A 26,106-nucleotide genomic window follows, 5' to 3' on the forward strand; every position below is an offset into this window, starting at 1 on the left:
CTGCCTCGGCCCGCGGGGGCTCCGCAAACAATAAATTTAATAAATTCCTGCTGAGCCTTTGGGGGGGTCTTTGGCTCCTTTGCTCGCCCCCAGCCCCAGTGGCGTAGCGTGGGGGGTGCAGGGGGGGCCGGCCGCACCGGCCGTAACATCTGGGGGGGGGGCGCTCGCACTCGAGTGCTAAAATCCACGGGTTAGGGGGCGCAAATTACTTGCCTTGCCCCGGGTGCTGACAACCCACGCTACGCCACTGGGAGGGATGATGTGAACTGCTGGATTGATTATTTGCCTGTGTTGCAAGCTTGGGAGTTTGGAGGATAGTTCTAGTCTGGCACATGATCCCCTTGTTATGGAGGCTAGTCTCAGACAATGACTGGTCCAAGGTCAACCAGTGAATCAGATCAGGAATATGAACCCAGTTCTCACAAGTCAAAGTTTAACATGGTACTTACTACACTTACTATTACAGGACTGTCAGCTGATCCTAATATAATGCCTATTGTGCCGTATGGCAGGGGAGACCAATGTGGTGTCCTTCCATTTGTTGTTGGACTACCAACTCCTTTTAGCTCCAACCAGCATGGTCAATGGTCAGGGGTGACGGGAGTTGAAGTCCAGCACATTTGGAAGACACCATCTGCTATGTGCTTTTTGGTATGTATCTATAAGGAATCAACATGGATGGCTGCATTGAATCTAGGGACTCCCCTTGGAAATCATGGCTATGCAAGCCATTGTGAGCTTTGACATTTCAACATTTATCACAGCATCGAGAAATAAATCAGCACATTGATTTGGAGAGCTTTGCTTCTTTTTTTCACTACAGCAGTCCCCAGCAGTAGGAGCAGGTCACTGCTCTCTCTCTTTCTCTTCTCTCTCTCTCTCTCTCTCTCTCTCTCTCTCTCTCTCTCGGAGAAGCTTGCCTCTTTGGCAATAGAAACAGTTTCATTTCTCTCCTCCACACCCAGATCCTTCCTTGGGATCATGGACAGTGTCATGTGACTTCAGCCAAACACTGCTAGAGCTCTAAGAGGAAAATAGTGAAATGAAGAAGTTATGAACAAGGCACAGAAAGGTAGACTAAATAAACATGGGCATTATCTTTCATAAGGTTCAGGGAGACAAAGGCTGTAAGTGTTGCCTCAATTCTCATCTGCTTTCGGAAGTGTTTCCGTGGTGTACGTTTCCATGGGTTTATGGACAATATCCAGCTGAAGACACCTGGAAAATGATTTGGCATGTTTGAATTACAAAAGCCAGCTGCACATATTTTTCAAGTCACCCTCCTCTATCTGGATCCTCTGCATCCTTACTCAGAAGTCAGCATCCCTGAGTTCAATGGGTCCTTCATTTCTTGATTTATATGGGGGCCCTTTACAGGGAAAAACTCTCTCAAGGCAGCTTCCACAAAAACGGAACAACATACAAGCATCAAACTTCCCCAATGCAAACCATGAACAAACCTATCAGTTATAAAAACACATCCAGCTCTCCCAGCCCAAATAAAATGGGACTACAGCCCAAACCATCAACAGCAAAAGAGCACGATAAATCATTACACAAGAGACGGCTACTGAAAACAGTCAAGATTGTAGGCCTTTCTAAAGACCCTATTCCCAAGTTAATGTGATTAGGATGTAGTTCCTGTTTAAATGTTCAGTGTCATGATTAGGAACACAGGGAGTGCCCTTATACTAAGTTAAACTTTAGGTCGATCTAGCTCAGCATTGCCCATGCTTGGCTGGCAGTGACTTTCCAGGGTTTCAGATAGGGATATTTCCCAGCCATACCTGGAGATGCCAGGGATTGAACCGGGAACCTTCCTCATGCAAGGCAGATGTTCTAACCACTGAGCTACATCCCTTCCCCTGCAATAATAGTTCAGTTACTGGTCTTCTAATAAAGTGAGCCCAGTTACTGATGTTGATTCCTCACATACCCAATTAGAATAGCCTTGATCAGCAAAGGAGAATGTAGAGATGTGTTGGTACAGTGGAATTAAAGGAGTAAAACAAAATTAATCCATTCTCTGATTAGCCAAGAGATACACTCTGAAGGACAGTGCCATGCACACTTCTTCGTGGAATCATCAGTATTAAGGTATTGTTTCTCAGACATCGGAGCAGAACTGTTTTCCATTAGGCACACTCTACCCCAGCATCTTCATTATGACTGCAGTTGTTTACACCCCAGTCACGTTTTTCACATGAATAAATGGAGAATTCTCTTCCGGTACATCCCACGTCATCCAACCAGATTTGTCCAGAGCCTGGTGTCAAGCAGACATGTAACGAGTTAGCACAGGGAGGAAAAGGGTGAAAAATAACAAAGCAACAATCCATCGTGTGACTCACATGCTAATATCTCATTATGCCTAAGTACCAGGAAAGTGGGGGGGGGGAGGGGGGAGGCTGCTTTAGGAAATGCTTCTGGAGCTGCATAACAACTGCATAATTACTCCAGAATGAAAATTGCTTGGGAAGAGAATCTCACTCTTCTTTTCTTTTCTACCATCCTATTGTCCAGCAAACAATTTCAGACAGCAGCAACTTCAAAAGCAACTTCCTTATCCATAAAGGAAGCATGCAGACTTTGTTGTTGTTTAGTCGTGTCCGACTCTTTGTGACCAGAGCACGCCAGGCACTTCTGTCTTCCACTGCCTCCAGCAGACTTTAGTACAATTTAATACACTTTGGACACTGGGCTCCAGTGGTGAAACACCTTCCTGGTTGGACCTGGGACTTTTGGCATGCAAAGCAAACACTCTACGACTAAGCTATGGCCCTTCCCCTATTAGGTGAACACTCCACATTCTTCTGAGAAGAAGCCAAGGCTGTCAGAGCCTTCTGTGAGCAGGCAGCGCCTGTGGAGGTTCTGATCACACCTCCACTGCTTGCTACCCCATCTCCCAAGGAGCAAAGAACTCGCTTTGTGGGTCTGGGATGGGGTACCAGGTACTAGATGGCTCCTCAAAGTGAAGGGATCCCTACTCAGCCTCTCATCATTTCCCCAACTATTTGGAAAGTGAAGATCCTGCCAGTCTCTTTTTCAACCAGGGGCATGGGAACTGTACTTCAACTATAACTCCCATGACCCCCAGTAATAAAAGATCCTGACAACAGGTCTTCTCTTTACATACAATCTGGGAAGGATGAGAGTCCCAGCAGGCATTTATCATCTGCAAGGGAGTTTCTACCCCATCACATTGGCCAACCTTTTTCCCCCCTCTTGGAGTGGCAGAGTCTTTCAAGCACTTGAAAACTCCCTTTAAGGGGTCTCAAGCATTCAAACTGAATATTCAGAGGGGAGCAGCATAAGGCTGCTTGCCTAGTTCTACTCTAGTGACATGTTTTGGATGACAAAGAGAAATACCTTCCCCTTCCCTGCTATTTTTGAACACAGTCATATTACACACAATTGAATCTTTCATTTTGCGACTTGATTAAATCAGCCAGGGAATGAACTGATAAATTACCTGCAGCTGCAGTGAAGGTTTCAACTACTCGGCTAAATCCCAGCATCCGACAAATCACAGCTCCATCATTAGTGTCCCAGCTGTCGTCACATATGGTACCCCATACTCCTGAATACAGAACCTCAACTCGACCACGTTGATGTCCTCCAACAAGTCTTACAACAGAACTGCTCCCTGTTGGATGTTTTTGAAAGGCAACATTTATGCACATCAGGAGACAGAGGCAACACATCGAGATTTGGGGCAGGGTGTGAGTAAATGATGGGAGAGGTGGTCTCTACACATCCCCCCTTTTTGGTTGCTGAAATATGTGTTGTACATTCCAAGAATGAGGCCCAGCCTATTTCTTTGTAAGCTTCCAAATCAACTCTGATGGTGGTTTGAAGGGAAGCTGTTCCTGAGTAGCTGCCAACTCGCAGTGTAACACAAGGACACATGACATCACTTGGGACTTGAAGCCTAATCCTGTGATAAACATATAAAAATGATAATGTGCACATATGTGTTTACTAGTAGCATTGCTGCACTTTAGAGTACTGTTTCCTTGACCTTACTGACTGGTGTGCATGGAAATGAATCACGGATGGTGGTGGCTTCCAATGGAAACAGAAACATAAATGGCCAAAGTTGATTTGTTGGGTGTTCACTGTTGTTTTCAGTCCACAAATAATGTGTAATTGATGGCTCCCCCCCCCCATACCTTGCATTGTGTTTCTTTTGCATTGAAATGAATGGTGCAGAATAATGTAAAGATAAAGGAATTAACAATGTAAAATTCCACCATGGCAGACAGCGAGATAAGTAATGTAGTTTTTGTCAGAATATGAAGAGCAGTGGGACAGAAACAGCAATGAATGTGGGTCGGAACAGAAGTCGATGCCTTCTTACAAGCCTAATAGGACTCCCTACACAAGGAGAAGCTGTCCCACATTTGCTTCACTAACAGAGAAAGCTTGATAAGCAAGTTATTGTGTCTCTAGTGTTCTTCTTCTCAGACACCAAACAAAACAGAGAAGCCTCACTTCATGTGGGGCTCCATATGTACAATAAAAAAGGTAGAAAGGTAAAGGACCCCTGGATGATTAAGTCCAGTCAAAGGCGACTATGGGGTGCGGCGCTCATCTTGCTTCAGGCCAAGGGAGCCAGCGTTTGTCCACAGACAGCTTTCCGGGTCATGTGTCCAGCATGACTAAACCGCTTCTGGTGCAACGAGACACTGTGACAGAAACCAGAGCGCTCGGAAATGCCATTTACCTTCCTGCCACAGTGGTACCTATTTATCTACTTGCACTGGTATGCTATCGAACTGCTAGGTTGGCAGAAACTGGGATAGAGCAATGGGAGCTCACTCCGTCGCAGAAATTCAAACTGCTGACCTTCTGATCGGCAAGCCCAAGAGGCTTAGTGGTTTAGATCACAGCGCCATCCATGTCTAATGTACAATGAAGCTCCACAAAACATTGGATTGGGAAAAGTTTATATACTTATAGAGAAAAAGACCATACTTGCCTGAATCCCCCTTTTCACCTTTAATCCCTTGTGCTCCTGTTGCTCCTGATTTAACACAGAAGGAACAAATGAATGATGGCACATCTAGATAACACTGGCCAACAACAAATTTGTTGTCTGCATTTTTTCAGTTGATTTAGGACAAATCTGATGTGCTGAATCCAAAAATTACATTGATTTTGCTCAATCAGGTCAAGTTTTTGAGCTATGGCCACATGCCTTTTTTATGTTTTTGTTCACATGTACGCTTGTGTGGAGCATTTTAGAAGAAGTTGGTGGGGGTAAAATGCCATGTCGAATAATTGTTTTGATTGGAAATTATTATTTTAATGACAAGAAGTATTCAGGTCCGATAGTTCTGGGTGATTATGTCGAAAAGGGATCAGTTTGAAGTCATAAAACCTCAAAATCTTCCATAAATTGGTGCGGCAAAGCATAAAGTTGCTTACCATGCTTATTTTGGTATTAAACTTGGTGACCAGGATAAAGCTTAGGCGCCACACATGGTGTGCAAGGCATGCACCGAGACTCTACGTGGGTGGACCAATGGCAAGAGGAGTCTGAACTTTGGAATTCCCCTGGTTTGGAGGGAGCCGGCAAACCATGTCACTGACTGCTACTTCTGCGCTGTTGATGTGACTGGGATCAACAGAAAGAACCGGAGCAGCCTCAAGTATCCTGATCTTCAATCAGCACGTCGTTCTGTAGCTCATTGTGATGAAATTCCAGTGCCTATCTTCGGAGAACTTCCTGACATTAGTGACGAAGATGCTTCCAGTGTTGAAGGACACGAAGAAGAAGAAGTGGTTCTTGAAGATGATGCTCCACATCCATTTTCCCAAAAGGAGTTGAATGATCTAGTTCGCGACCTCAGCTTGTCAAAGGACTCTGCCGAACTGTTGGCATCCAGATTGAAGGAAAAAAACCTCCTCTCTGACAGTGCTCGCATCAGCTTCTTCCGCAACAGGCATCAAGAGTACCTCCGTTTTTTCTCGGAAGAGAAGGACTTGGTGTACTGTGCAGATATTGCGCAGCATCTGCTCAAGCTTGGAGTGCCACAGTACGAAGCCAAAGATTGGAGACTGTTCATTGACAGCAGCAAGCGATCACTGAAATGTGTTCTGCTACACAACGGCAACCAGTTTGCCTCTATACCCCTGGCTCGCTCGACTACACTGAAGGAGAACTATGAAGAGGTGAAGTATGTGCTGGAGAAAATTGGTTATGATCAGCATAAGTGGCTTATTTGTGTTGACCTGAAGATGGTGAACTTTTTGTTGGGACAACAGTCTGGCTTCACCAAGTACCCATGTTTTCTGTGCATGTGGGATAGTAGGGACCGTGCTCAGCATTACACGAAGAAGGACTGGCCTGTGCGGGAGGAATTGGTGCCTTGCAAAGAAAGGAACGTCATCAACGACCCTCTGGTGGACAGAGACAGAATACTCTTCCCACCGCTGCACATCAAGCTCCGCTTAATCAAGCAGTTCACCAAGGCTCTGGACAAGGATGGTGACTGCTTCACTTACTTGTGCCAGGCTTTTCCAGGATTGACCATGGAGAAGTTGAAAGCTGGCATCTTTGATGGTCTTCAGATCTGTCAGCTCATCAGAGATCCAGAGTTCGGAAACTCAATGAACGAAGTGGAACTGGAAGCGTGGCAGGCATTTGTTCTGGTAGTGAAGAACTTTCTTGGCAACAATAAGGCCAGAAACTACGAAGAATTTGTCAACAACATGCTGACTGCTTTCAGAAACTGGGCTGCAACATGAGCGTCAAGATGTACTACTTATTTTCACATATGGACCGGTTTCCTGAGAACCTGGGTTCAATGAGTGACGAGCAGGGGGAGAGATTCCATCAGGACATGAAAGAGATGGAGACCAGGTATCAGGGTCGGTGGGATGCAGTCATGATGGCTGACTACTGTTGGACTCTGAAGAGAGACCTCCCTGCCGCTGAGCATTCCAGGAGTTCCAAGAAACGGAAGTTCAAGCCCTGAAGTTTGAAAAATGGTGAAGCAACATGCAATTTACGTGTACTTACCTTTATCAATGCCCACCATTCAGTTTATAGTAAATGTTTCTATCAGGTAATCAATATATGTTGTTGGAAAAACATTTTTTTCTCTTAAAAACACATTTAGGATGATATGTGTTGACAAAAATCAGCTGATAATGCCACAAAAATGTAATCGGTTTTGTCACAAGATCTGAATTTTTTCAAATCAACATAGTACAAAAACCTGACCTGATGGAGAGAAACGGATGCCATTTCCTGATTCAGCAGTGCAAAAATACCCTTAATCAATTGTAGAAATCTAGACAACATTCAAAAAGTAAAAAATTGTTGCCCAGTGTAATTTTTTGCATTAATAAGGTTCAAATGAATTTTTTTTGAGTTTTCCTTAACTGCATAAGATATCAGTATTTCTGGTTTTTGCCTAGTGCAAAAGCTGCCAAGTTTCCTAATCATATTCAGGAGATGGGGAACGCCCCCCCCCGACCCAGACATGCCCTCTTCCTGTTCCTTCTCCTGCCTTCTCATGTTCAATTTCATTCCTCTAAGCACAGTGCAACATTGCTAACCATGGTTGGGTCAAACCAAGTGTAATGATCATTGCAAACTGTGGCTTGGAGCTAACTGCTGGAATATAGTGGCTAAGAAACTGGACTATGAATAAGAAAATTCCCAGTTCAGAAGTAATCTCTGCCATGAACTTGGTGCCAATATAAAGCACATCAGATAGTAATCAGTCGTCTCTTTCTGTCTTGCCTTCTTTCTTTTACCTGTATATCCCCGAATGCCTCTGTCTCCTTTTCTTCCTGGTTCGCCTTTCTCCCCATTAGATCCGGCACTTCCTTTACTTCCTTTTTCACCAGGCATGCCTTTGCTCCCTAAGTAAGAAAGGTGGGTGTCTCAATTTCACAGGGACAAGACAACAGCAAATAGCACAAGAGGCATTACCTGCAGAAGCCATGAAACCATTATTGTGCAATAACCAAATGGATCCTGCCATTCCTCTGCCTTTTCCACAGAAATGAAAGTTAAGGGTTGTGGTCCTAAACACAGAGTAAGCCCTGGGGAACACAGTGGGCTTTATTTATTTATTATTTAAATCTGTATGCCACTTTCCCCATTAAAACATGCTCAGAGTGGCTCACAACAGAACAGCACAACTGCAAATCACTACATCATTACAATAGAAGTCAAAGGTCGAATAATTTTAGAACGTAACACAGCAATCCATCAAATTTCTGGCATGTGGCCCCTGGAAAGTTGCAGGGAAAGGAATGTGGCCCTCAGATAAAACTCAGAGGAGCAATGAATGTGAATTTCACCTTTGTACTGTGGGCTAATTTCTGCACACAGTCACATATTCCTCTCTATCCTCCATTCAGTCAAAAAAGAGGCATTATCAGAGTTGATGTTCACCAGGTAGCAACCGGGACAGATCCTTTTCAGTAGTGCTTCCCCGATCTCATGATTGCTCTCTCTAGGGAGGCTCAAGCTATTTTTATTTCCCGAAGCTTTTAAAGCAACTTTTTAAGTAGTTGGGGTACTGGTTTTTGCTTCGTCCTCTTGAGAGTTTATATGCCCATGTCACTATTATAGCTTTGCTACATTTTAATACTGCATTGCATTGTATTTTTGCATTAAGTTTTAACTGTAAGTCACTCTGGGGAGCATAATAATAATAATAATAATAATAAAGAAGAAGAAGAAGAAGAGGAGGAGGAAGAGGAAGAGGAAGAATTTATTATTTCTACCCTGCCCATCTGACTGGGTTTCCCCAGCCACTCTGGGTGGCTTCCAACAGAACATTAAAAACAGAATAAACCTTCAAACATTAAAAACTTCCCTAAACAGGGCAACCTTCAGATGTCTTCTAAAAGTCGGATAGTTGTTTATTTCCTTGACATCTGATGGGAGGGCATTCCACAGGGCGGGCTCCACCACCAAGAAGGCCCTCTGCTTGGTTCCCTGTAACCTCACTTCTCGCAGTGAGGGAACTGCCAGAAGGCCCTCAGCGCTGGACCTCAGTGTCTGGGCTGAACGATGGGGGTGGAGATGCTCCTTCAAGTATACTGGGCCGAAGGTATGGAGTACACAGCTTTGATTCTACTGAGTCGTCACTTTCATTTAGGAACTCCAGCAAATGCCTTACCTGTCATTCCCTGATCTCCCTTCGACCCTTTACTTCCCGGTATGCCTAAAATAATGGGGGCGGAGGGAGGGGGAAAGAATATAAAGTGGCAAATCCAAAGACAATGGGAATTTCAAACTTTTGCTTAATATTCAAAATTCTACTACATGTATGTATTTAGATAAAGTTTTAACTATGCGGAGGCAAAAGAGCCCTGCCACCTCCATCTAGACAGCTGTGATGCATGGGGAGTGGGGAGGTGGATTGGGAGCTGCTAACCAGAATGGGGCAGGGTGAGAGACAGCAGAGAGGTCAGGGGAACGCTGGGTTACATAGGTGCCAACTCCCTGGGGCCCTGGGTGCTTGAGCAGCCACAAATTTTCCCCTTGAAAGGACTGAGCACCCACAAATTTTGGTACCAGGGCCAGGCACGCTGCATGGTACCCACAGCCCCAGGCACCCATGGTCGCAGGGCCAAGTTGGGTTAGCAGTGCACACCTGTGGCATACCAACACCACCCATCACACTGCTGCCTTGCCTTACCCCGCCCTCTTCCTGTCCCAGTGAGTGGCAGCAGGGTGCTGGGGCCGTAGAGGAGTGCCCCTCCTCATGCACTGCTGCTGCAGGTAGAAGTGGGAGAAATCCCATCTAAATCTAGAGAGCAGCTGCCAGTCATCGTAGGCCAATGTAGCCAACATAGTGCACTCCAAACACTGCTCGATTCAAACTCACAACAGCCCCAGCCAACATGGATCATGGTCAGAGATTACTGGAGCTGTAGTCCACACTGGATACTGGGTTAGATGGACCAGTGGTCTGATTTATTTCTCCAAAAAAAAAGGACAGGAGATCCATGCTAGGAATGTGTATTGCACCACTCCATGGCTATTTTCCTCGGGGAATTTTCACAGGAGAGATTATGTCCCACTGATTTCTGTAAAGCAGTTTAGAGTCCTGAATTAGCTAGAACTGGGGTGAGGAGAAAGTGGACCAGAACCTACCAGCAGATCTCTGGGTAATTTTTCCGGAACTGGAAATGCCAACTATACCTTGATCAGCTTTTGACCAGGCTGTCAGAGGTCAGATAGCTCTGAAGGTAGATTCAGCCTGGGGAATGTTGGAGAACTAACAGACCGACTTTGAATAAAAACTCTTTTCCATTGGTGATACATCTCTGTAAAACACTTAGATACCACAGCAGAGGATTTGTCCTGGCCTTATGGCATCTCACATCTCTCTGAATGAGATGTGTTTTGCTCACACACTGGGTTCTTCCACTTCCATTTATATTTTTACCTGGATCGCCTTTGTAACCCCTTTCCCCCCGATCGCCTTTCACTCCTGGTACTCCTGAAAGAATAAAGGGGAAGGTCAGGTCAGAAACTTCTTGGGAATCAGTATTTCAACAGATTGAGCAACATTACCATTTGTATACCTGGAAGGGTGCTTGCTTCTCCTTTCTGTCCTTTCTCCCCTTGCGCTCCCTTTGGTCCAGGACTTCCTGGTGGTGCCATGCTGCCTGCAGGACCTTGTAAGTGAACCAAAGAAGCTTGGTCAAAGCCAGAATCACACTGGAAGAGCAATCAAGCACTGAAGTATCTGTCATATTTGGTGAACGAGGGAAGGTTTAGAAGGACTGCAGCTTAGTGCTGGCACAGCTCCTGCCTTGCATGCAGAAATAAAGTCCCAGCTTCGATCCCTGGCAACTGGGATTGCCCCTTGCCTGAAACCCAAGAGACCTGCTGCCAATCGGTGTTGACAACACTGAGCTAAATAGTCCAATTGGTCTGACTCAGAATCAGGAAGCTTCCTTTGTTCCGCATCCTTTCAAAGGCTCAGGACAAGACATTCCTTGACAACAACACAGTATCAGAACAACACAGCACTTGCATTCCACAGATGCCTCTCTCTTAAATATTGCTTTCCAACAAAGGGAAATTGTCTTCTTCAGTCATTTCACACCAGCTTCCTGTTGATTTATCATTTTGCGTTTGTGTGTATAACCACAGACTTTGGCTGCAAATCTATAAAGTAGCATGATAGTTGGAATGGACAAGGCCAGAGAGTCAGAATTCATTTCGATTATTAAGTCACCACCAAACTTATTGACAAACCTGAGGAAAACAAAAGCCTTTTCATGATCGTAGAGGCATCTGTTGATCAACCAATGGCAGCTGATCAGCATTTACTTTTTTGCTGTTGTAGCAAGTGATGCACAAGTTAGTTCTGAACCTCTTGCCCCAAATTCCACTGAAGAAACCAAAACAGCAACTTCCCAGCAGTATTTCACTAGATAAGTCAGTCGTAATTTGCCTTAAGACCCCAGAATGGAACTGTTTCAATGAATATTTGTCTTTTTAAATAATTCTTAGGAGTTAGTTCCAGGTTGGTGAAATCAGAAGCAGTTTACTAGTAAAATCCTAGGCATGTTTACTCAGAGGTAGGTACCACTGGGTAATTATTATTAGTGTACAATCCATATCACGTTTACTTCAGAATAAGCCCTACTGAACAGTGTTACACTTCTGGGTAAACATGTATAGGATTATACAGTTAGAGAAATTTATGTTGATTAACTATTCAATCCTAGGCATATCTGCTGAGAAATAAGCTCTGCTGGATTCAGTTGACTTACTCTCATGTAAGTGTGTACAACATTGCAGTCTAAATAGAACCTTAAATGAAGCACAAATGGTAGGAAGTATTTGTGTTAAATTGCATTTAACCTGGTTGTCCAGGAGGTTAACTGCAATATACCTGGTTGTCCAGGAGGTCCTTGGGGACCACGTATACCTGAAATAGAACACAAATGAACATAAGAGAACATAAATGAACACAAAAGAACATAAATTGCTAGTATATGGGATGCTTCTATCTTTATTTTGCAGCTAAGTTACAAATGGCTAACAGAATATAAGGAGGCATGAGAATAGGAGCGGGAACAGAGTCTTGGACTGGGGCATAGGGAGTGTTGCTAGCAGGGGTAACGTTGTTGCTGCTGCTATTGATATTAATTTTTGATCTTATAATTTATGTGGAAATTGTTCGATTTGGTTGTGTACTTTTCATTGTGTTTTATTTATTGTTTATTACTTCTTTTGCTATGTTTGTAATCATGTAAATCTTTTCCTGCTGTAAGCCTCCTTGAACATAGTTTTAACTATAGAAAGGCGGCATACAAAAAATGATGATGATGATGAACAGACCCCTGAACTTTCAATATAAGATGAAAAGAGAAAAGCAGCAGCTATTTGTGCATGCCTGCATGTAACTGTGGCAAACAGTATCACTGGGTTCCAAGAAGATTAACAGAAATATGCAGAAGGAAGAACTATTCAGTTTGTGTGGTCCTGATAAACCATGGTTTAGCTTCCCCTGTTGTGCAAACCAGGCCTTAGAATGCCTGTCTGTCTTTACCCTTAAGAGTAACAAGATCCAGGCATGGTTTTCTCTGGTTATATTCTTCCCTTATGGTATCTGAACCGAGCACTGACAAGATGAAGATTCAGGGAGTGTTGGGCTAAGTCAGTAAGGCTAGTCTCAAGCCTAAAAACATGGCAGATGTCGTTTAGGTTTGGCACTTTGCTGTGTCCGCTCACCTGGCAGGCCTCGTTCTCCCTGCACGCCCTTCTCTCCTGTAAGACCAACTGGTCCTCGTGGGCCCAGATCCCCCTTTCCACCAGCTGGTCCTTGGAGTCCTGGAAGACCTACAGAACAAGCTTGTTTCAGGCGTTAGCACATACAATATATTATTTATTAGATTCCTTATCTGCCCTTCACCATAAACTCCCAAGTTAGAACAATGTGTAAGTGTTGCCAAAGGAAACAATAAAACTCTTAATAACCTCTCCCTTAACCACTCCAAACATTGAACAAGCTTTCAATGCATTTTGATTTTATGCGGCTTTTGTTTTAAAGCTCCTGGAAGAGACGGGGTCAATATTTTGTTGCTTGGTGACCGACACAAACCCTGAGGGCTAAACTGTATAGAGCTGCACTAGGCTGCCCAACCTAACTGATATTCAACCTGAGAGTACAAGGCGGGCAGTGTCCTTTCCAGGTCCCAGTCAAACAACCCATGGGCTTCCCCTTTACAAGTATGGCGATAAAGGTTTTCAGGCTGAGCTTAGGCTTTGGAGAGACGATGCTGAGTCTTGAGTCTCTCTGCCAGTATTGTCTCTACTGCTGTTCACTATTTAACTGTTTCAGCTACTTTAAACATTCATGTAACGTTGCTGAACAAACTGACAGCACAGTAATTTTTCCTGGCTTGCAAGTGCCTCTCTCCTCCGGTCCTCATTTCCTGTGTGCGATAGTTGCCTTCTCTTACGGACACACTTTCAGAACAACGAACTTCCACTTTTTAAGACAGGTTCCTCACCCTTATTCATAAGATGCAGCATAAAGCCCTCCTTTAACTGTGTGTGTGTTTTGCTATTTCTCAGACCTTCCAAGTGTCCCTATTTTCCAGCGACGTCCCTGAGTTAGAGAAGCCATCCTGGTTTCTGATTTTATCCCAGAATGTCCCACTTTTCCTTTGGATGTCCCTATTTTCATTGGAGGAATGTTGGAGGGTATGGAGTTATCCGCTTCCCGAGCTGTCTGAAAGCAATCCTGTATAGGGAAGGTTTTTTAAAATGTTTAATGTTTTGTTATGTTTTTATATATGTTGGAAGCTGCCCAGAGTGCGGGGGCAACCTAATAAAATCTATGGGGTATAAGTCGTAAAATTATCATTATGGATTGGGATGCCCCTATTTTCATTGGAGAAATGTTGGAGGGTATGAACTCTGCCTTTCTTCTCTCTCTTAGGTTTCAGGAAGCAAGAAAGCCAGGGCTCCAATGGAAGAAGGAACTTGGTCTGCTATAACTTCTTAAACAGGACAAGAAAAGCTATGCCTGCTGGATTTTCCATTCTACACAACTGCTGAAGATAAAGAGGGTCTTCTAGTGCCAGGGATGCAGAGGGAGGGGGATGGCCTTGAATAATAAATCAATAATAATACTAAATTCCTTTGTATTCCTGTAAAGTACATTACATAAAATGGAAACATTAATTAATAAATGCCAATTCACTAGAGAGGCTAATGGTTTCATACCTAGCTTTTAGCTGGTGTGCACTTTTAAGAAATGTTACTGTCAAGAAAAGTATACTGAAAATTTGATCCATTTCTCAATCTTCTATGCATTATCTTGGCTCTTTTCTGCATTGGTGATGCTCTGGTTTTTTGGGGAGGGTTTTGCCTTCTCTTTTTAGCATGCATGCCCCTGTTAAGGCTTGCAAATGCCAATTTAATGGAAGTTACACGTTCCATAATTCTTCTGTTTAACTAAGACAAAACTCTGGCTTATACATGATACAAACAACTCAGAAATCGACTTCACAATATCTCCAACTAGCCAAACACACACATGCTTATGCATATAAATTACACTGTATTAGTTTGTACCAGATAAATCCTACTATAAACACCTTTGCATTAATCAGAGACAGAAAGATAATTAAATACTCATTGCCTGTATTGCATACACATATGCCCAAAATGAAATATTAGACTGTACAGAGTTAAATTTGCTCTCTCCCTTTTCCAGTGCCTGATTCTGTGATGCAGTGTATAAAGAAAATAGGACATTATACATATTGTTGGCCTCCTTCAAAGACATGCATAGAGTTGACACGTTGGCATGGGGCTGTTTGAGGCCAATTTAATGATGTTTGCAAGAACATCATTATCAGTTCTGGAAAATGAATCTAGAAGTATATAGTCTTGGCTACCACAAGCAACCCAATACCTCTTTATGTCTATAAAAACAGCTAGTCTAGCTGGTTGCCTCCCCAGATCAACTCCATCATCCAAACGGGCATGATGGGAAACTGTGGGTGTATGTCTGACCTACCATGCTAAACACCCCCTACTGTTCATTGTTCAGCAGGTTCCACATGCCAGGCCCCAAGAGCACCAAACCAAGGAGCCTACACAAGTTGGTCAACAATAGGAGGTTAGTGAAGTGCCCTGCTCCCAACATGCATTAGGGTGCTGACCTTCCTCTAAGTCACTTACCTGGTCAGCAGCTGGTCCACATTGCTAGCGATCATTTCAAAGGGGGAAAGGTAACTCCACCGCCTGTTTAGTTTCTGAGATATACAGGACAGTCTACAGGCAGTAGTTCAGAAAAACACAATTCTGCTCCTGCCTCCCAGTATCTTAGGGAAGTCAGTATAATGATTAATAATATGGGCAACAGTGATAATCTTCATACTATTCCACACCATTGCATGCGGTGACCAACTGATACAAGCTGGATCAACTCAAGCAAGCAGGAGAACAGTCCTATCTAGAAATGGGTGAATCTGTCCATTTCTCCAGCCTGAAGTTCAAGTCTCCACATTTCCATATCAGTTTGCAATTATTCTTATTTTTAAGTCCTCATGAAAATCATCAGCATTTTAGTGCAAATTTCTCCAAATATTAAAGATTATTAACACTCTTGGCAAAGTCTTACCTTGAGGTCCCCTGTCTCCTATTTCCCCTTTTGTTCCTGGTTCACCTTTTGGACCAGCCGGCCCAAGATTTCCTTCAGATCCCTTTTCACCATCAAGTCCATTTAAACCTGTATTTTTTTAAAACACACACGAAAAAAATTGTGATTTATTTGTTTGTTTGTTTTAAAGCAACACAGTTGCTACACTAGTGATTCCACTGCATTCTTTTGGAAGCACAGTGGTACCTTGGTTCTCGAATGGCTTAGTTGATGAACAAATCAGCTCCCGAATACCGCAAACCATTAAGTGTTCCGGTTTGCGAACTTTTTTGGGAAGCCAAACATCCGACGTGGCTTCCGCTTGAGTGCAGGAAGCTCCCGCAGCCAATCAGAAGCTGTGCCTTGGTTTTCAAATGGTTTTGGGAGTCGAACGGACTCCTGGGACAAATTAAGTTTGAAAACCAAGGTTCCACTGTAATTTGATGTAAGTGGTTTCTGGTCTTAAAACAATTCTGCCTGTGCATATTGCAGAATGTTTACAATGGTCACAGGATGCCTTGCCATCAGAAATGTACATGTTAATTCTTCCCAGGATGCATGAAAGCTGCAATTTGAGGAAACTGGCTTACTTGTGATGGCATCTTATGACATACTGATTGTCAGAAGCCAGACCTTTTATTGGGTCCTCACACAGCCATTGAGTCTTCTAAATCATCTGAAATTTGTACTGTTAGTTTCCAGTCATTGCTTTCTCCTAGTTTAAGCAGCTGTGTGTTTTGTTCTATCACCTTGGTTGAGTTGTCTGAATCCTCGCTCAAAGAAGGACTGCCAGCTGGGTGCTTGTAAATATGCCTTACTCGTTTCTAGCTTGGCCTTAATTCTTGAAAAACTGACACTCTCAACTTGACATGCATTTGGATAAACGTGCACATGGAAGGTAGATCTAGGAATGGCTGTTAGCTCTGGAAGCCAGAGGGGACTTATATGTTCAGAGACAATCGTAGCTACCTCTGATTACCAAAGGTGAGGACAAAGCACAAGGGGTTATCTATCATTTCCATGCCAAATCTGTGAATTTCATAGGGACATATGACTTGTTACAGCTGAAAACAGAATGCTGGACTAGGTGGACCTCTGGGCTGATCCAGCAAAGTTCTTATATGCATATACAAAACTGGGGGGGGAGGGGTTTATTTTAAGAGAAAACAATAAGAATGGCACATTCTACCAGCGGTGGAGCAAGCTGATCGGGCTCCTGGGGCGGGGTGGAGGGTGGGGCCCAGGGGTGGAGCCAACTGTCCATGGGGGTGGGGAAAGCCAGGGCAGGATGCTCCACGGGGCCTCTAAGGAATCTGCCTGACTCCTCCCCCTCAGCCATCCTACAGCTGAGGGGAAGGTGGTAGGTGGACCGTTTGGGCAGTCGGGAGCTTGCAGTCACACAAGCCACTGTGTCACTCCCAGGAGAGACGCATGGCTTGGGCACGCTGCAGGCCCTGTGGTGAGTGCCGCCTGACATTTTGTCACCCCCCTCAGGGGTGACACTCAGGGTGGCCCGCCCCCACTGCCCCCCTTTCCTGCCCCTGCATTCTACAACTGGGTAGATTGCTGTAAATCAGCCTCTGGTGCCCTCCAGATGTTTTGGACTACAAATCCCACCAGCCTAGTCAGCATAGCCAAATGGTCAGGAATGCAGGGAATGATAGTGAAAAACATCTGGAGGTCACCAAGTTTGGGAAGGCTGGTGTAAATCAATATCAGGGATAGATGCTATTGACCTATAGCTTCCATCATCCCATATCATTGGCGATACTGGCTGGGACTGATGAAAGTTGTAGTCTGGCAAAACCTGGAGGGCACCACATTGGCTACCCTGATCTGGATTATTGCCATAATGCTGGTTCAGTTACTCTGGTAGTGCCAGTGGTGTAATGTAAAGAAGATTTCTCAGTGTGCATCAGAATGCTGCTGACATTACACCTAATATGCCTTCATCCATTGCAAGCCCGTGGAAGGGGCCTTACCTTGCAGTCCTTGCTCTCCTTTTGAACCCTTTGGCCCCATGGTTCCTGAAATAAAAATACAGAGAAATAATAATAAAGTGGAGAAGAAGGGAAATTATCAACTGCCTTTTTGATATGGTGTCCAGTTTTGACTTAACTGACATATGGTGACTTAAGCATCCATTAGATTGCCAATTTACTTTTTTCAAATACAAACAATTCTTCAAGTACTTGTTTCTGTGTTGTTGAATGCCGAATTTAGTTACTCTCATATCAGTTGCTTTTGTGGTTTTTAAATTTTATGATTGTAATTGTACATTCTTTTTTTGGCTTTGGAAAAATTAACAAGTATGGTAAAAGGGGTAGACATTCAACCCAAGACATTATCTGATCACAATGCCATCTTGATAACAGTATTAACAGGTGAGAAATGTTCTTCGTTTAGGTGGAGGTTAAATTATATGGTATTACAAAATGAAGGGAAAAAAAGGAGTTGAATATATGGAAAATAACTATACAGCTGAAAATGCTGGCAACACTAAGATCAATTAAGCAGAGTAAATAATTTTTGAGGGATGTAAAAGTGGAAAACTGATTTGAATGATTTTAGTAAAATAAGCAGGAATGTATGATATGTAAAATGAAACATGAAAAAAGAAGAATGGATGTCATTGGATATTTTAAAGTTTGTAAAATGTTTATTTTGAAATGTAAAATTGAAAACTTAATAAAAATTATTATAAATAATAGTAAGCTTGAAAAGCAAATGAGGTGGAATTTCACCTGCTTTTCAACATTTGTTTCTACAGCTCTTCTTTCATTACCTGTATCGCCCTTCTCTCCCTGGGTACCTGGAGGTCCTCTCATCCCTGGAGATCCTAAAATATAAATACATTGAGGTTGCAGTCCTCTTTGCAACTACCTCGAAGTGAGTCCCATTGACTACAGTAGCATTTACTTACCAAAAAACTTATATAGAAAATGGGATATGAAGACCCTTTCCAAATATCACTAAAGGCATGTCACTATATAAACACACACCTAGAACTCTGAAGAGAGAAACATGGATGGGAGAAACGAGGATTGCAGTAGAACAGTGGAGGAGTTAGCAAAGTATCAATATTCTCTGACTCTTTTCTCCAATTCAGTCCAATTTTCTCCTCCCCTTCTTTAAAAGAAGAGCTCCTATCTTGAGTTTAACATCTCTATCCAGAATGAGGTGTGGGCATGCAATTCCCATCGCTTTCCCTCCTAAACTCAAAGGAACTGCGCCCTCTACTCTCATTGGATTCTGCTGGAGCATTTGGGAAGTACGGTTGATTCATTTTAAAATGTATGTCCTCCTTACAGGCTTGCAAAGGCACTACATCACCATTATAGGGGCACAGAAGAGCTGCTCATCCCTTTCGACAATTCCTGCCATAGACTCAGTGTAAAAACTATCTGAAGTGCCTCCGTTCAATTGTGGGTTCAAGGGAATTGTCCAAATGTTTACAGGTATTATAGTGCCAGAATTGGGCAAGCAACATTACCAATTTCTCCTTTTGGTCCAGGCAATCCTGCACCTGAAAACAACAACAGCATGTCAAAAATGTTAAATATTGATCCCCATCCCCCTCCACTCCTTGAAGATTTGAGATTTCATGTTTTTTGCTTGTCCTTTGGTCCTGGCTCTCTTTGGCTTCCTCTTAAGCTGATGCCTCCTTTCTCGCCTTTACTTCCTGAAAGATGTCCAGAACATGTGTGTGTGGCAACTCGAATACACTGTACTTATTGCAAATGGCTGAAGCTCCTACCTTAACTTTCCTCACTTAAAGTCACATATTAGCCACATAATTTTATGGGGTTCACATTGAACCCTGTTTGCCTGCCTTCCTGCCTGCCTGCCTGTTATTTCATTTTATTGAAGATGTAAATTTTCACTCATCAAGATGTGACATCAAATATATTTCTGCATCTTTCGGTTGTCCCATTCAGGCACCACAATCTTAACACAAGATTGTACAGTAGAAAAAAATGAGCCATGTGCTCATTCCTAATCTGGTTTGGATTTCATAATCTGGTTTGGAAGTTGTCCTTAAACCACAGTTTCCTGGTTTGAATGTCACATGAAACTGTGTTGTGCATATGAATTTGCAATCCTATCGGGTACTTGTTTCTGTGTTGGTGAATGCCGAATTTAGTTACTCTCATATCAGTTGCTTTTGTGGTTTGTAAATTTTATGATTGTAATTGTACATTCTGTTTATGTTATTTGTCATATATTTGTCTGAGAGTAGATAATAAAATATGAAAATAAAATAAATGAGAGCAATCAGATAGGGCTGTTGGGTCCTCTGCAGCTGCTTCATAGGACTTGGGCAAGATCTGTAGATGGAGAGATTCAAAATGATGCGTTTCCACCCACCTGGAGGTCCCGGAGGCCCTTGAAGTGCACAGCTTTCCAGTTGTTCTGAAACAGATATTGATAGCTACTAGAAATCTCCTACCAATGGCGGAAGAAGTCTACAGTTAAAATGTAACCTTTAATCTCGTGAGATGACCACTTTTTCTTCAAAAAGAACAAACTCTAGGCAGAATTCCACCAGCTCATTAGTTTCAGTGAAAACTGTAGCAAAAGAGGACAATTGTTTTAATGGGGAGTCCAAAAAATGTTTTCCCCTCCCCCAAATTTACTCTGATCATGCTTGTCCTCAGGATGCTGTACAGGCTTGGAGTAAGTGAGCTGGACTTTCTCATGAAACTGCTTAATGCTGCAGTTCATACCTTGGACAGTACTATTGTTATTGACAAGCTCAGCTTTAGAAACAGGACTGGGCTCCTGACAATGGGCTGGGCTGTATCAGAGCACTGCTCTTTCTTTGTTTCAGCATACATACCTTCACTGTGAAGCCAGAGAGCCGTGCAGTGCAAAGGTACCATTTGGAGAAAGCTTCAGCCTTATTGAATGAGCCGTTAATGCATTTCTCTTCACTACAAATTGTCTTAGAGAGACTGGCTCCTTTCTCCGAGAGGCTCAAACACCGATTATAGATTGCATTAATGACTTATTCAATAAGACGGAAGGCCTAATTGCCAGCCAAGGCAGTAGCTCCTGTAATGGACTCAATAACCACTGGTGATTAGTTTTATTGGCTTTACCTTCCCGTTGTGTGTGTATATACTGTTTCCTCACATCTTGATTCCTCCTCTCTTTCCCTTCCCTTGCTTTTTTGTTAAAAAAAAACACCCTGTCTTTTGTGTAGTTCGTGTGAAACATGTAAGATTGGATGGGAAGGTTACTGAAATGCCTATTCACACATTAACTGCCCCCCCAAAATGATGTCCAGCCAAGGAGAAGCAAGAAAATACCTGTAAAATTGGTCATTCTCCATTGTAAATGTTGGTTGCTCAGTTTGATTATGTGAATTTCTTCCTTTAGATTTCTGATCCAATTGTCTCCTTGTCTTTGTGAGCTTGCCTCCATTTGCTCAATATCATTGGCAAGCATGCTGTCATTGACAAAATAGCTTGCCAGTTTTTCTGCTAAAGGTAAGTTGACTTTGTTCTTTTCCAAGTCTTTGTTCATCTCATAGACTGAAAGTAGAGGAGAAGAAATCATGACATAGGTAAAGTACAATGTTTTGTGTTGTGTACTGAGCTTGGATCCTAGAACAAGAGGCAAGTAGGATCCTAGAAGGCAGCATCCAGATTAGTCTGCAGGAGCCGCCCAATCCGGCTCCAGGAGGAAGTGAATCATGTGCATCGCCTCTTTCTTAACAGCTGCCAATCAAATGTTAACCTTCTACACTCATTTTGTTATTTTCCCAATATGGTAATGCAATACTAAGACTGCAACCCAATCGCCAAGGAACATACTGCTAAGCAGACATGTATAGGATTGCATTTTAAAGTGAAGAACTTCCCCATTTATCCAAATCTAAGAGTCACAAGGTCTTTTCAAGAGCCAGGTTTTAGTGCAGCAAATGTGCAGTGGGAAAGGGTCGTAGCTCAGAGGCAGAACCCCTGTCCTGTATGCAGAATGTCCCAGGCTCAATCCCCACCATAGGGTAGGGAATGTTCCCTGTCTTAAACCCTGGAGACCAGTTGCACGTCAGGGTAGACAGTACTGAGCAAGAATGTTCTGACTCGTTATAAGTAAGGCTCCTATGCGCCTAGATGTATTTTCTAGCGGTTGCAAAGATACTACATTTTGTGAGCCTCGGTGTCATAGTGTTTTGTACCTGGGAGAATGTGGTTCCACCCCACTCTCCAGCAGCACATCTATTATTGTTACTACAGCCATGTAAAATATGGTTGTGCAACTGTTTGCCTATTGCTTATAGTGTGAACGATGACGGACGGCACAAATTCCCCCACTTCTTGTGTCCACACAGTAGTAGGGCTAGCACACCACAACAAGGCCACTTCCCCTTCCTTAATCCATTTGCTATTGACTGGCTAAGACTTCATTAACTTAGGAGGGGGCGATCATGCGAAAGCTATAACGTAGTTGGGGGCAGGCATTCTCTGATTGTTCAGACCTATAAAATAACCAGATAGTGGCAGCCCAAAGCCACTTGTTCCACAGCTGGGGCCAAGTGAACACATGCACACCCCATCCCTTGAGGAACAGAGCATCCAGTGATGGATTCCATCTGTGCTCTATGCAGAACCATGGACAGAACTTGCATAGCACCCCATGCACAATGCTTTCAGACCGTGAATCACCTCACACACTCTGGCCCACTGCAGTGCAAAGGTAACATTTGAAGGTCAACAATCTTGTGGTCAGATTTGGCAATTTGGTTGTCTCTCTCTCACACACACACCAGCATTTTCAGTCCCCTCAAGTACCAGATGCTGGCATGGTAGAACACCACATGGTTATCCCCATCACACACATGATAGATTTGTTCCACACATTTACCCACAGCAATATTGGGGCAGCCACATTGCTGTTGCAAGCGACGGATACTCCAGGCCTCAGCCGTGAGGCATTAAGTGGTAAGGAATCAAATGAAGCACATGCAGCTGGGGCTGGCTCTTGTTTGTGTGGCTTTATAGACATTTACAATGTCCCCGAGGTAAGCAGCCTTCAACCTTTTGAGTCCCATGACCCAACTTTAACCTCAACCCACAGTATGGGGTCCTCTTTGACTATTTTACCATATATGGCAAGACAGGCATGTTCTGTTCATCATCATTTTTACTCCTTGCTCCTTTCTCCCTCTTCACTGTGTTCTTTTCTCTCTCACCCTCTTTCTATTTCAAAAAAGTCAACCAAAAAGAAAGAAAAATTGGTGATATCACTACCATGACACACTTTATATCCAGCTATGATATAGGATCTGGTCACAGAAGCCACCAGTTCAAGACCAGTGCCTAATGCCATTTGGATGAATAGGCTTGTACAATATTGTAATTCCTAATTACCCCAGCAGTATATTCTGAACAGCTCTGCATTAGAATGAAGAAGTCACTAGCAACCTGTAGGATAAGAAGCACTTGAAAGCACTTCTACCCAAGCTGTCACCAGGATCCTTAAGATGACAAATTTGTCTAACATGTGGCTGGATGGGAGAACATCTGAGGAAATAGCTTGGGAGGCAAAAGGTCTGAGGGTTATTTACTCGCATGTACGGAATTTGGCCTCTGTGAATTGAGCAGCCTTTGTGTTTGTTTTTCACAAACACGTTACATGCTTGGGACTTATAGAGTTGTAATATATTGTTACAGATCTGGGGTAACAAGAGTTTGAGGGTGGAAGGGAACCCATAACTGCTAGAGTTAGTGAATGTTAGAAATTAATTAAGGGGTAAGAATTAGTTGGTTTATGAAGTATTGAAGGGAAGATGCAGGCCAGTGGAAAAATACAAGGTAAGCTCCCTTTCCAGGCCAGGGCCTCATCTGGGATGGAAGCCATTAAGCATGACAAAAGATGTTGATGGGTCTTTGCCAACCGATCACATAGGATACAGGGAAATCATCACCTTTTAAAACTAGGCTTGGAACAGCAGGGAAAGGGGGATGAGTTGCTTGGCAAGGGGTTTTCTGGGAAGGAGAAGCAGGAGGTGGGGACAACTCTATGTTGGGGAGGGAGCTGAAAGGCAGACGCCATAGGTGCTGGCTGGAGACAAGCTGGGGCAGAGGCACAGAGGTGGTGCTTAGAAAGCCTCTGGATGCAATGCCCAGCTGCTGTGAAGGACAAGCCCTTCTTGGGATGTGAATGCTGTTAACTCTGCACTCCTTCCACCTGTACCCTGGTTGGAAATACGTGTTAATAAACCGTATCTCTTAAAGACATGACAGTCTCCACTGTGTTTTGATTCCCAGTGGAAACATGAGCCTGGGTGAGTGCCTGGAACCCCCTGGAATCTTGCTGCCACGGCAGAGATTGGGGGTGGGTGCAACCCTTGTAACAACTCTTTTGTGTGTGTGTTTGTGTTTTATACTGCCATTCTTTCTGAGTTTTTAAAGGTTTGACTAAAACTCTTTTTAAAAATGAGAACACACATTTTAGGTCTTCAGCAAATGATGCAGCTTTCATCCCCATCTAACCTCTTGTCCTGGTGGTTGTTTCCTTCCTGGAAACAAATTTACTTATTGGATATTTAAAATATAACCAGTGCACAATCTTTTATCTTTAGATTCAGGACAGGAAATAGCATTTAAAATCAATTACCTTTATAGGCCAACAGTCCGAAGCCTGCAGTGAGCAGAATCAGGTATATTGTAACCAGAGCCGAAATGTACCTTTTGCAAGTCTTTTTCTGGCCTTTGGGTTCTAAAGTTTTGGAGAGGAAAGAACACACTAAGAATTGATATTCCATCCTTTTGGCTTGCAAACGAGTGACCAATGTGCTGTGTTACTGTTTAAGGCTGCAGCCCTACGCACAAGTACTGAGAGTTAAAATCAATGACTTGCTTCTGAATAAATAGGGATCCTATCAAGCTGCATGGCTGAAGCTGACAGTGAATTCATGCAGAAGCAGGCTGTGATATAGTACTTTTTAATAACTTTGTTCAACTTGGTTGTATTTCCAGACAAACTTTCCATTTGCTGGGTTCTCAGAACGGCAAATAGGGCTGTGCAGAGTGAAAAGCATGTTTCACTGAATGTTTAGCTAATGTTTACACCCAAACAAAAAAACCATTGTGTGAACTCAAGTCCTTCGCCTCTTTCCCTTTGCTGGTCACAGAAATACAACAAAGGCAACTAAAAGCTTGTTTTATGGAAGCATCCATCTTCATATAGCCTTCATTGTATATTCTGAAATGCAAGACAAATTAATTCTTCCTTTAAAGCACAGTGAAACATCTGTTTGTAGGCAGGCATACCCCAGTATAAAATATACACACAGCTTGTGTCAGTTGGCATGCTGTGTAGTCACATTTAACTTGACACTTTTTTTAGTGAAATATTCAGAAATAGCATAAGTGTGATTTTTGTGTGTTATGCTGTGGGGAAGGGCAGATTAAAACACATGCATGCTATTCTTAACTAATGTGAAGCACATAGACATTAATAAAGTGAGTAGTGGTCCCTAGGAATCCTCTAACCTCACTTACCTGGAAGTAAGGGCTACTGAATTCAATAGGGCTTATTGAGTATACATGGTTAGGGTTGTGCCATATTCTGCTGAATTTGTCAATGGCACAAATTTAAATAAGACAATGTTTTTAATGCAATTGAATCCCAATTAAACCTTTAAAAAGAAAAGCACCTTTGAACACTAGTAAAATGCCTTGAGATATTGTGCTTTTAAAAGTCTCTATCATTATGAAACAGTGAAAATACTTTACCATCTATTTCAAAGGGTGTAAATCCAGATGCTGAAAACTTCATCTTGTCCGAAAATGTAAAGGATCCAGTATCTTTGTCACTTCCAGCAAGGTTGTCCATGATCAAATTTTGACAGCCACACTACAATCTTGCCAGGATAACCTTAGGCACTGAAGGAGAGGTTTCTGAGCTTTATCTGCTGGGAATGTGTGCTATTAAGCAAACCTTTTCTGTTGGCTTCGGGTTATTTTGTACTAGACTTGCAAAAAAACAAAACAAAACAAAAAAACACCCAGGAACTTTCTGATGTGGCGTCTTCAGCACTTCCTCCAAAACTTCTAAGGAGGTTGGTCAATGCATATCTTAATACAAAAAGCAAAAAAGATGTGCGTTAAAAATGACGATGATGTGAATTTGATTTTTCAGTGTGAATAGCATTTTATAAAACTTTCAGGTAACAAATGCATTATTCCAGATCCAAGTAGGTAGCCGCATTGGTCTGATGCAGTCAAAATTAATGTAATGTAATGTAATGTAATGTAATGTAATGTAATGTAATGTATATAAAATATATAAATAAACAAATATAAAAATTGTTCAGTAGCACTTTAGAAACCAACTAAGTTTGTTCTGGGTATAAGCTTTCGTGTGCATGCACACTTCTTCAGATACACAGTGTGCATGCACATGAAATCTTATACCCAGAACAAACTTAGTTGGTCTTTAAGGT

At 42.9% G+C, this 26,106-nt stretch overlaps 1 protein-coding gene across 1 annotated transcript; it reads right to left on the reverse strand.

The window, feature by feature from the left end:
* Window positions 1-869: 869 nt before the first annotated feature.
* On the reverse strand, window positions 870-25,618 carry MARCO (macrophage receptor with collagenous structure). The gene is made up of 17 exons (XM_053404944.1): window positions 25,397-25,618; window positions 24,276-24,377; window positions 20,963-21,187; window positions 20,019-20,063; window positions 19,144-19,176; window positions 18,436-18,489; window positions 17,633-17,677; window positions 15,633-15,740; window positions 12,728-12,835; window positions 11,886-11,921; window positions 10,564-10,656; window positions 10,425-10,478; window positions 9,150-9,194; window positions 7,771-7,878; window positions 4,973-5,026; window positions 3,473-3,646; window positions 870-2,266 (listed from the first exon to the last, which is right to left on the reverse strand). Exons 1-17 carry the CDS (start codon window positions 25,494-25,496, stop codon window positions 2,136-2,138), a joined length of 1,515 nt encoding a protein of 504 aa, XP_053260919.1. The 5' UTR covers window positions 25,497-25,618; the 3' UTR covers window positions 870-2,135.
* Window positions 25,619-26,106: the final 488 nt, after the last annotated feature.

This window comes from Podarcis raffonei, chromosome 1, assembly GCF_027172205.1.
Source record: "Podarcis raffonei isolate rPodRaf1 chromosome 1, rPodRaf1.pri, whole genome shotgun sequence".
NCBI classification, from domain to species: domain Eukaryota; kingdom Metazoa; phylum Chordata; class Lepidosauria; order Squamata; family Lacertidae; genus Podarcis; species Podarcis raffonei.

Bases quoted from the DNA above. Each gene is read 5' to 3' on its own strand.
- MARCO (XM_053404944.1), bottom strand. From the start codon at position 25,496: ATGGACAACCTTGCTGGAAGTGACAAAGATACTGGATCCTTTACATTT. The intron at 18,490-19,143 runs GTAATGTTGCTT...TTTATATTTTAG, and splicing joins TGGACCAAAAGGAGAAATTG to GATCTCCAGGGATGAGAGGA. The intron at 17,678-18,435 runs GTAATGAAAGAA...TTTTTATTTCAG, and splicing joins GGGAGAGAAGGGCGATACAG to GAACCATGGGGCCAAAGGGT.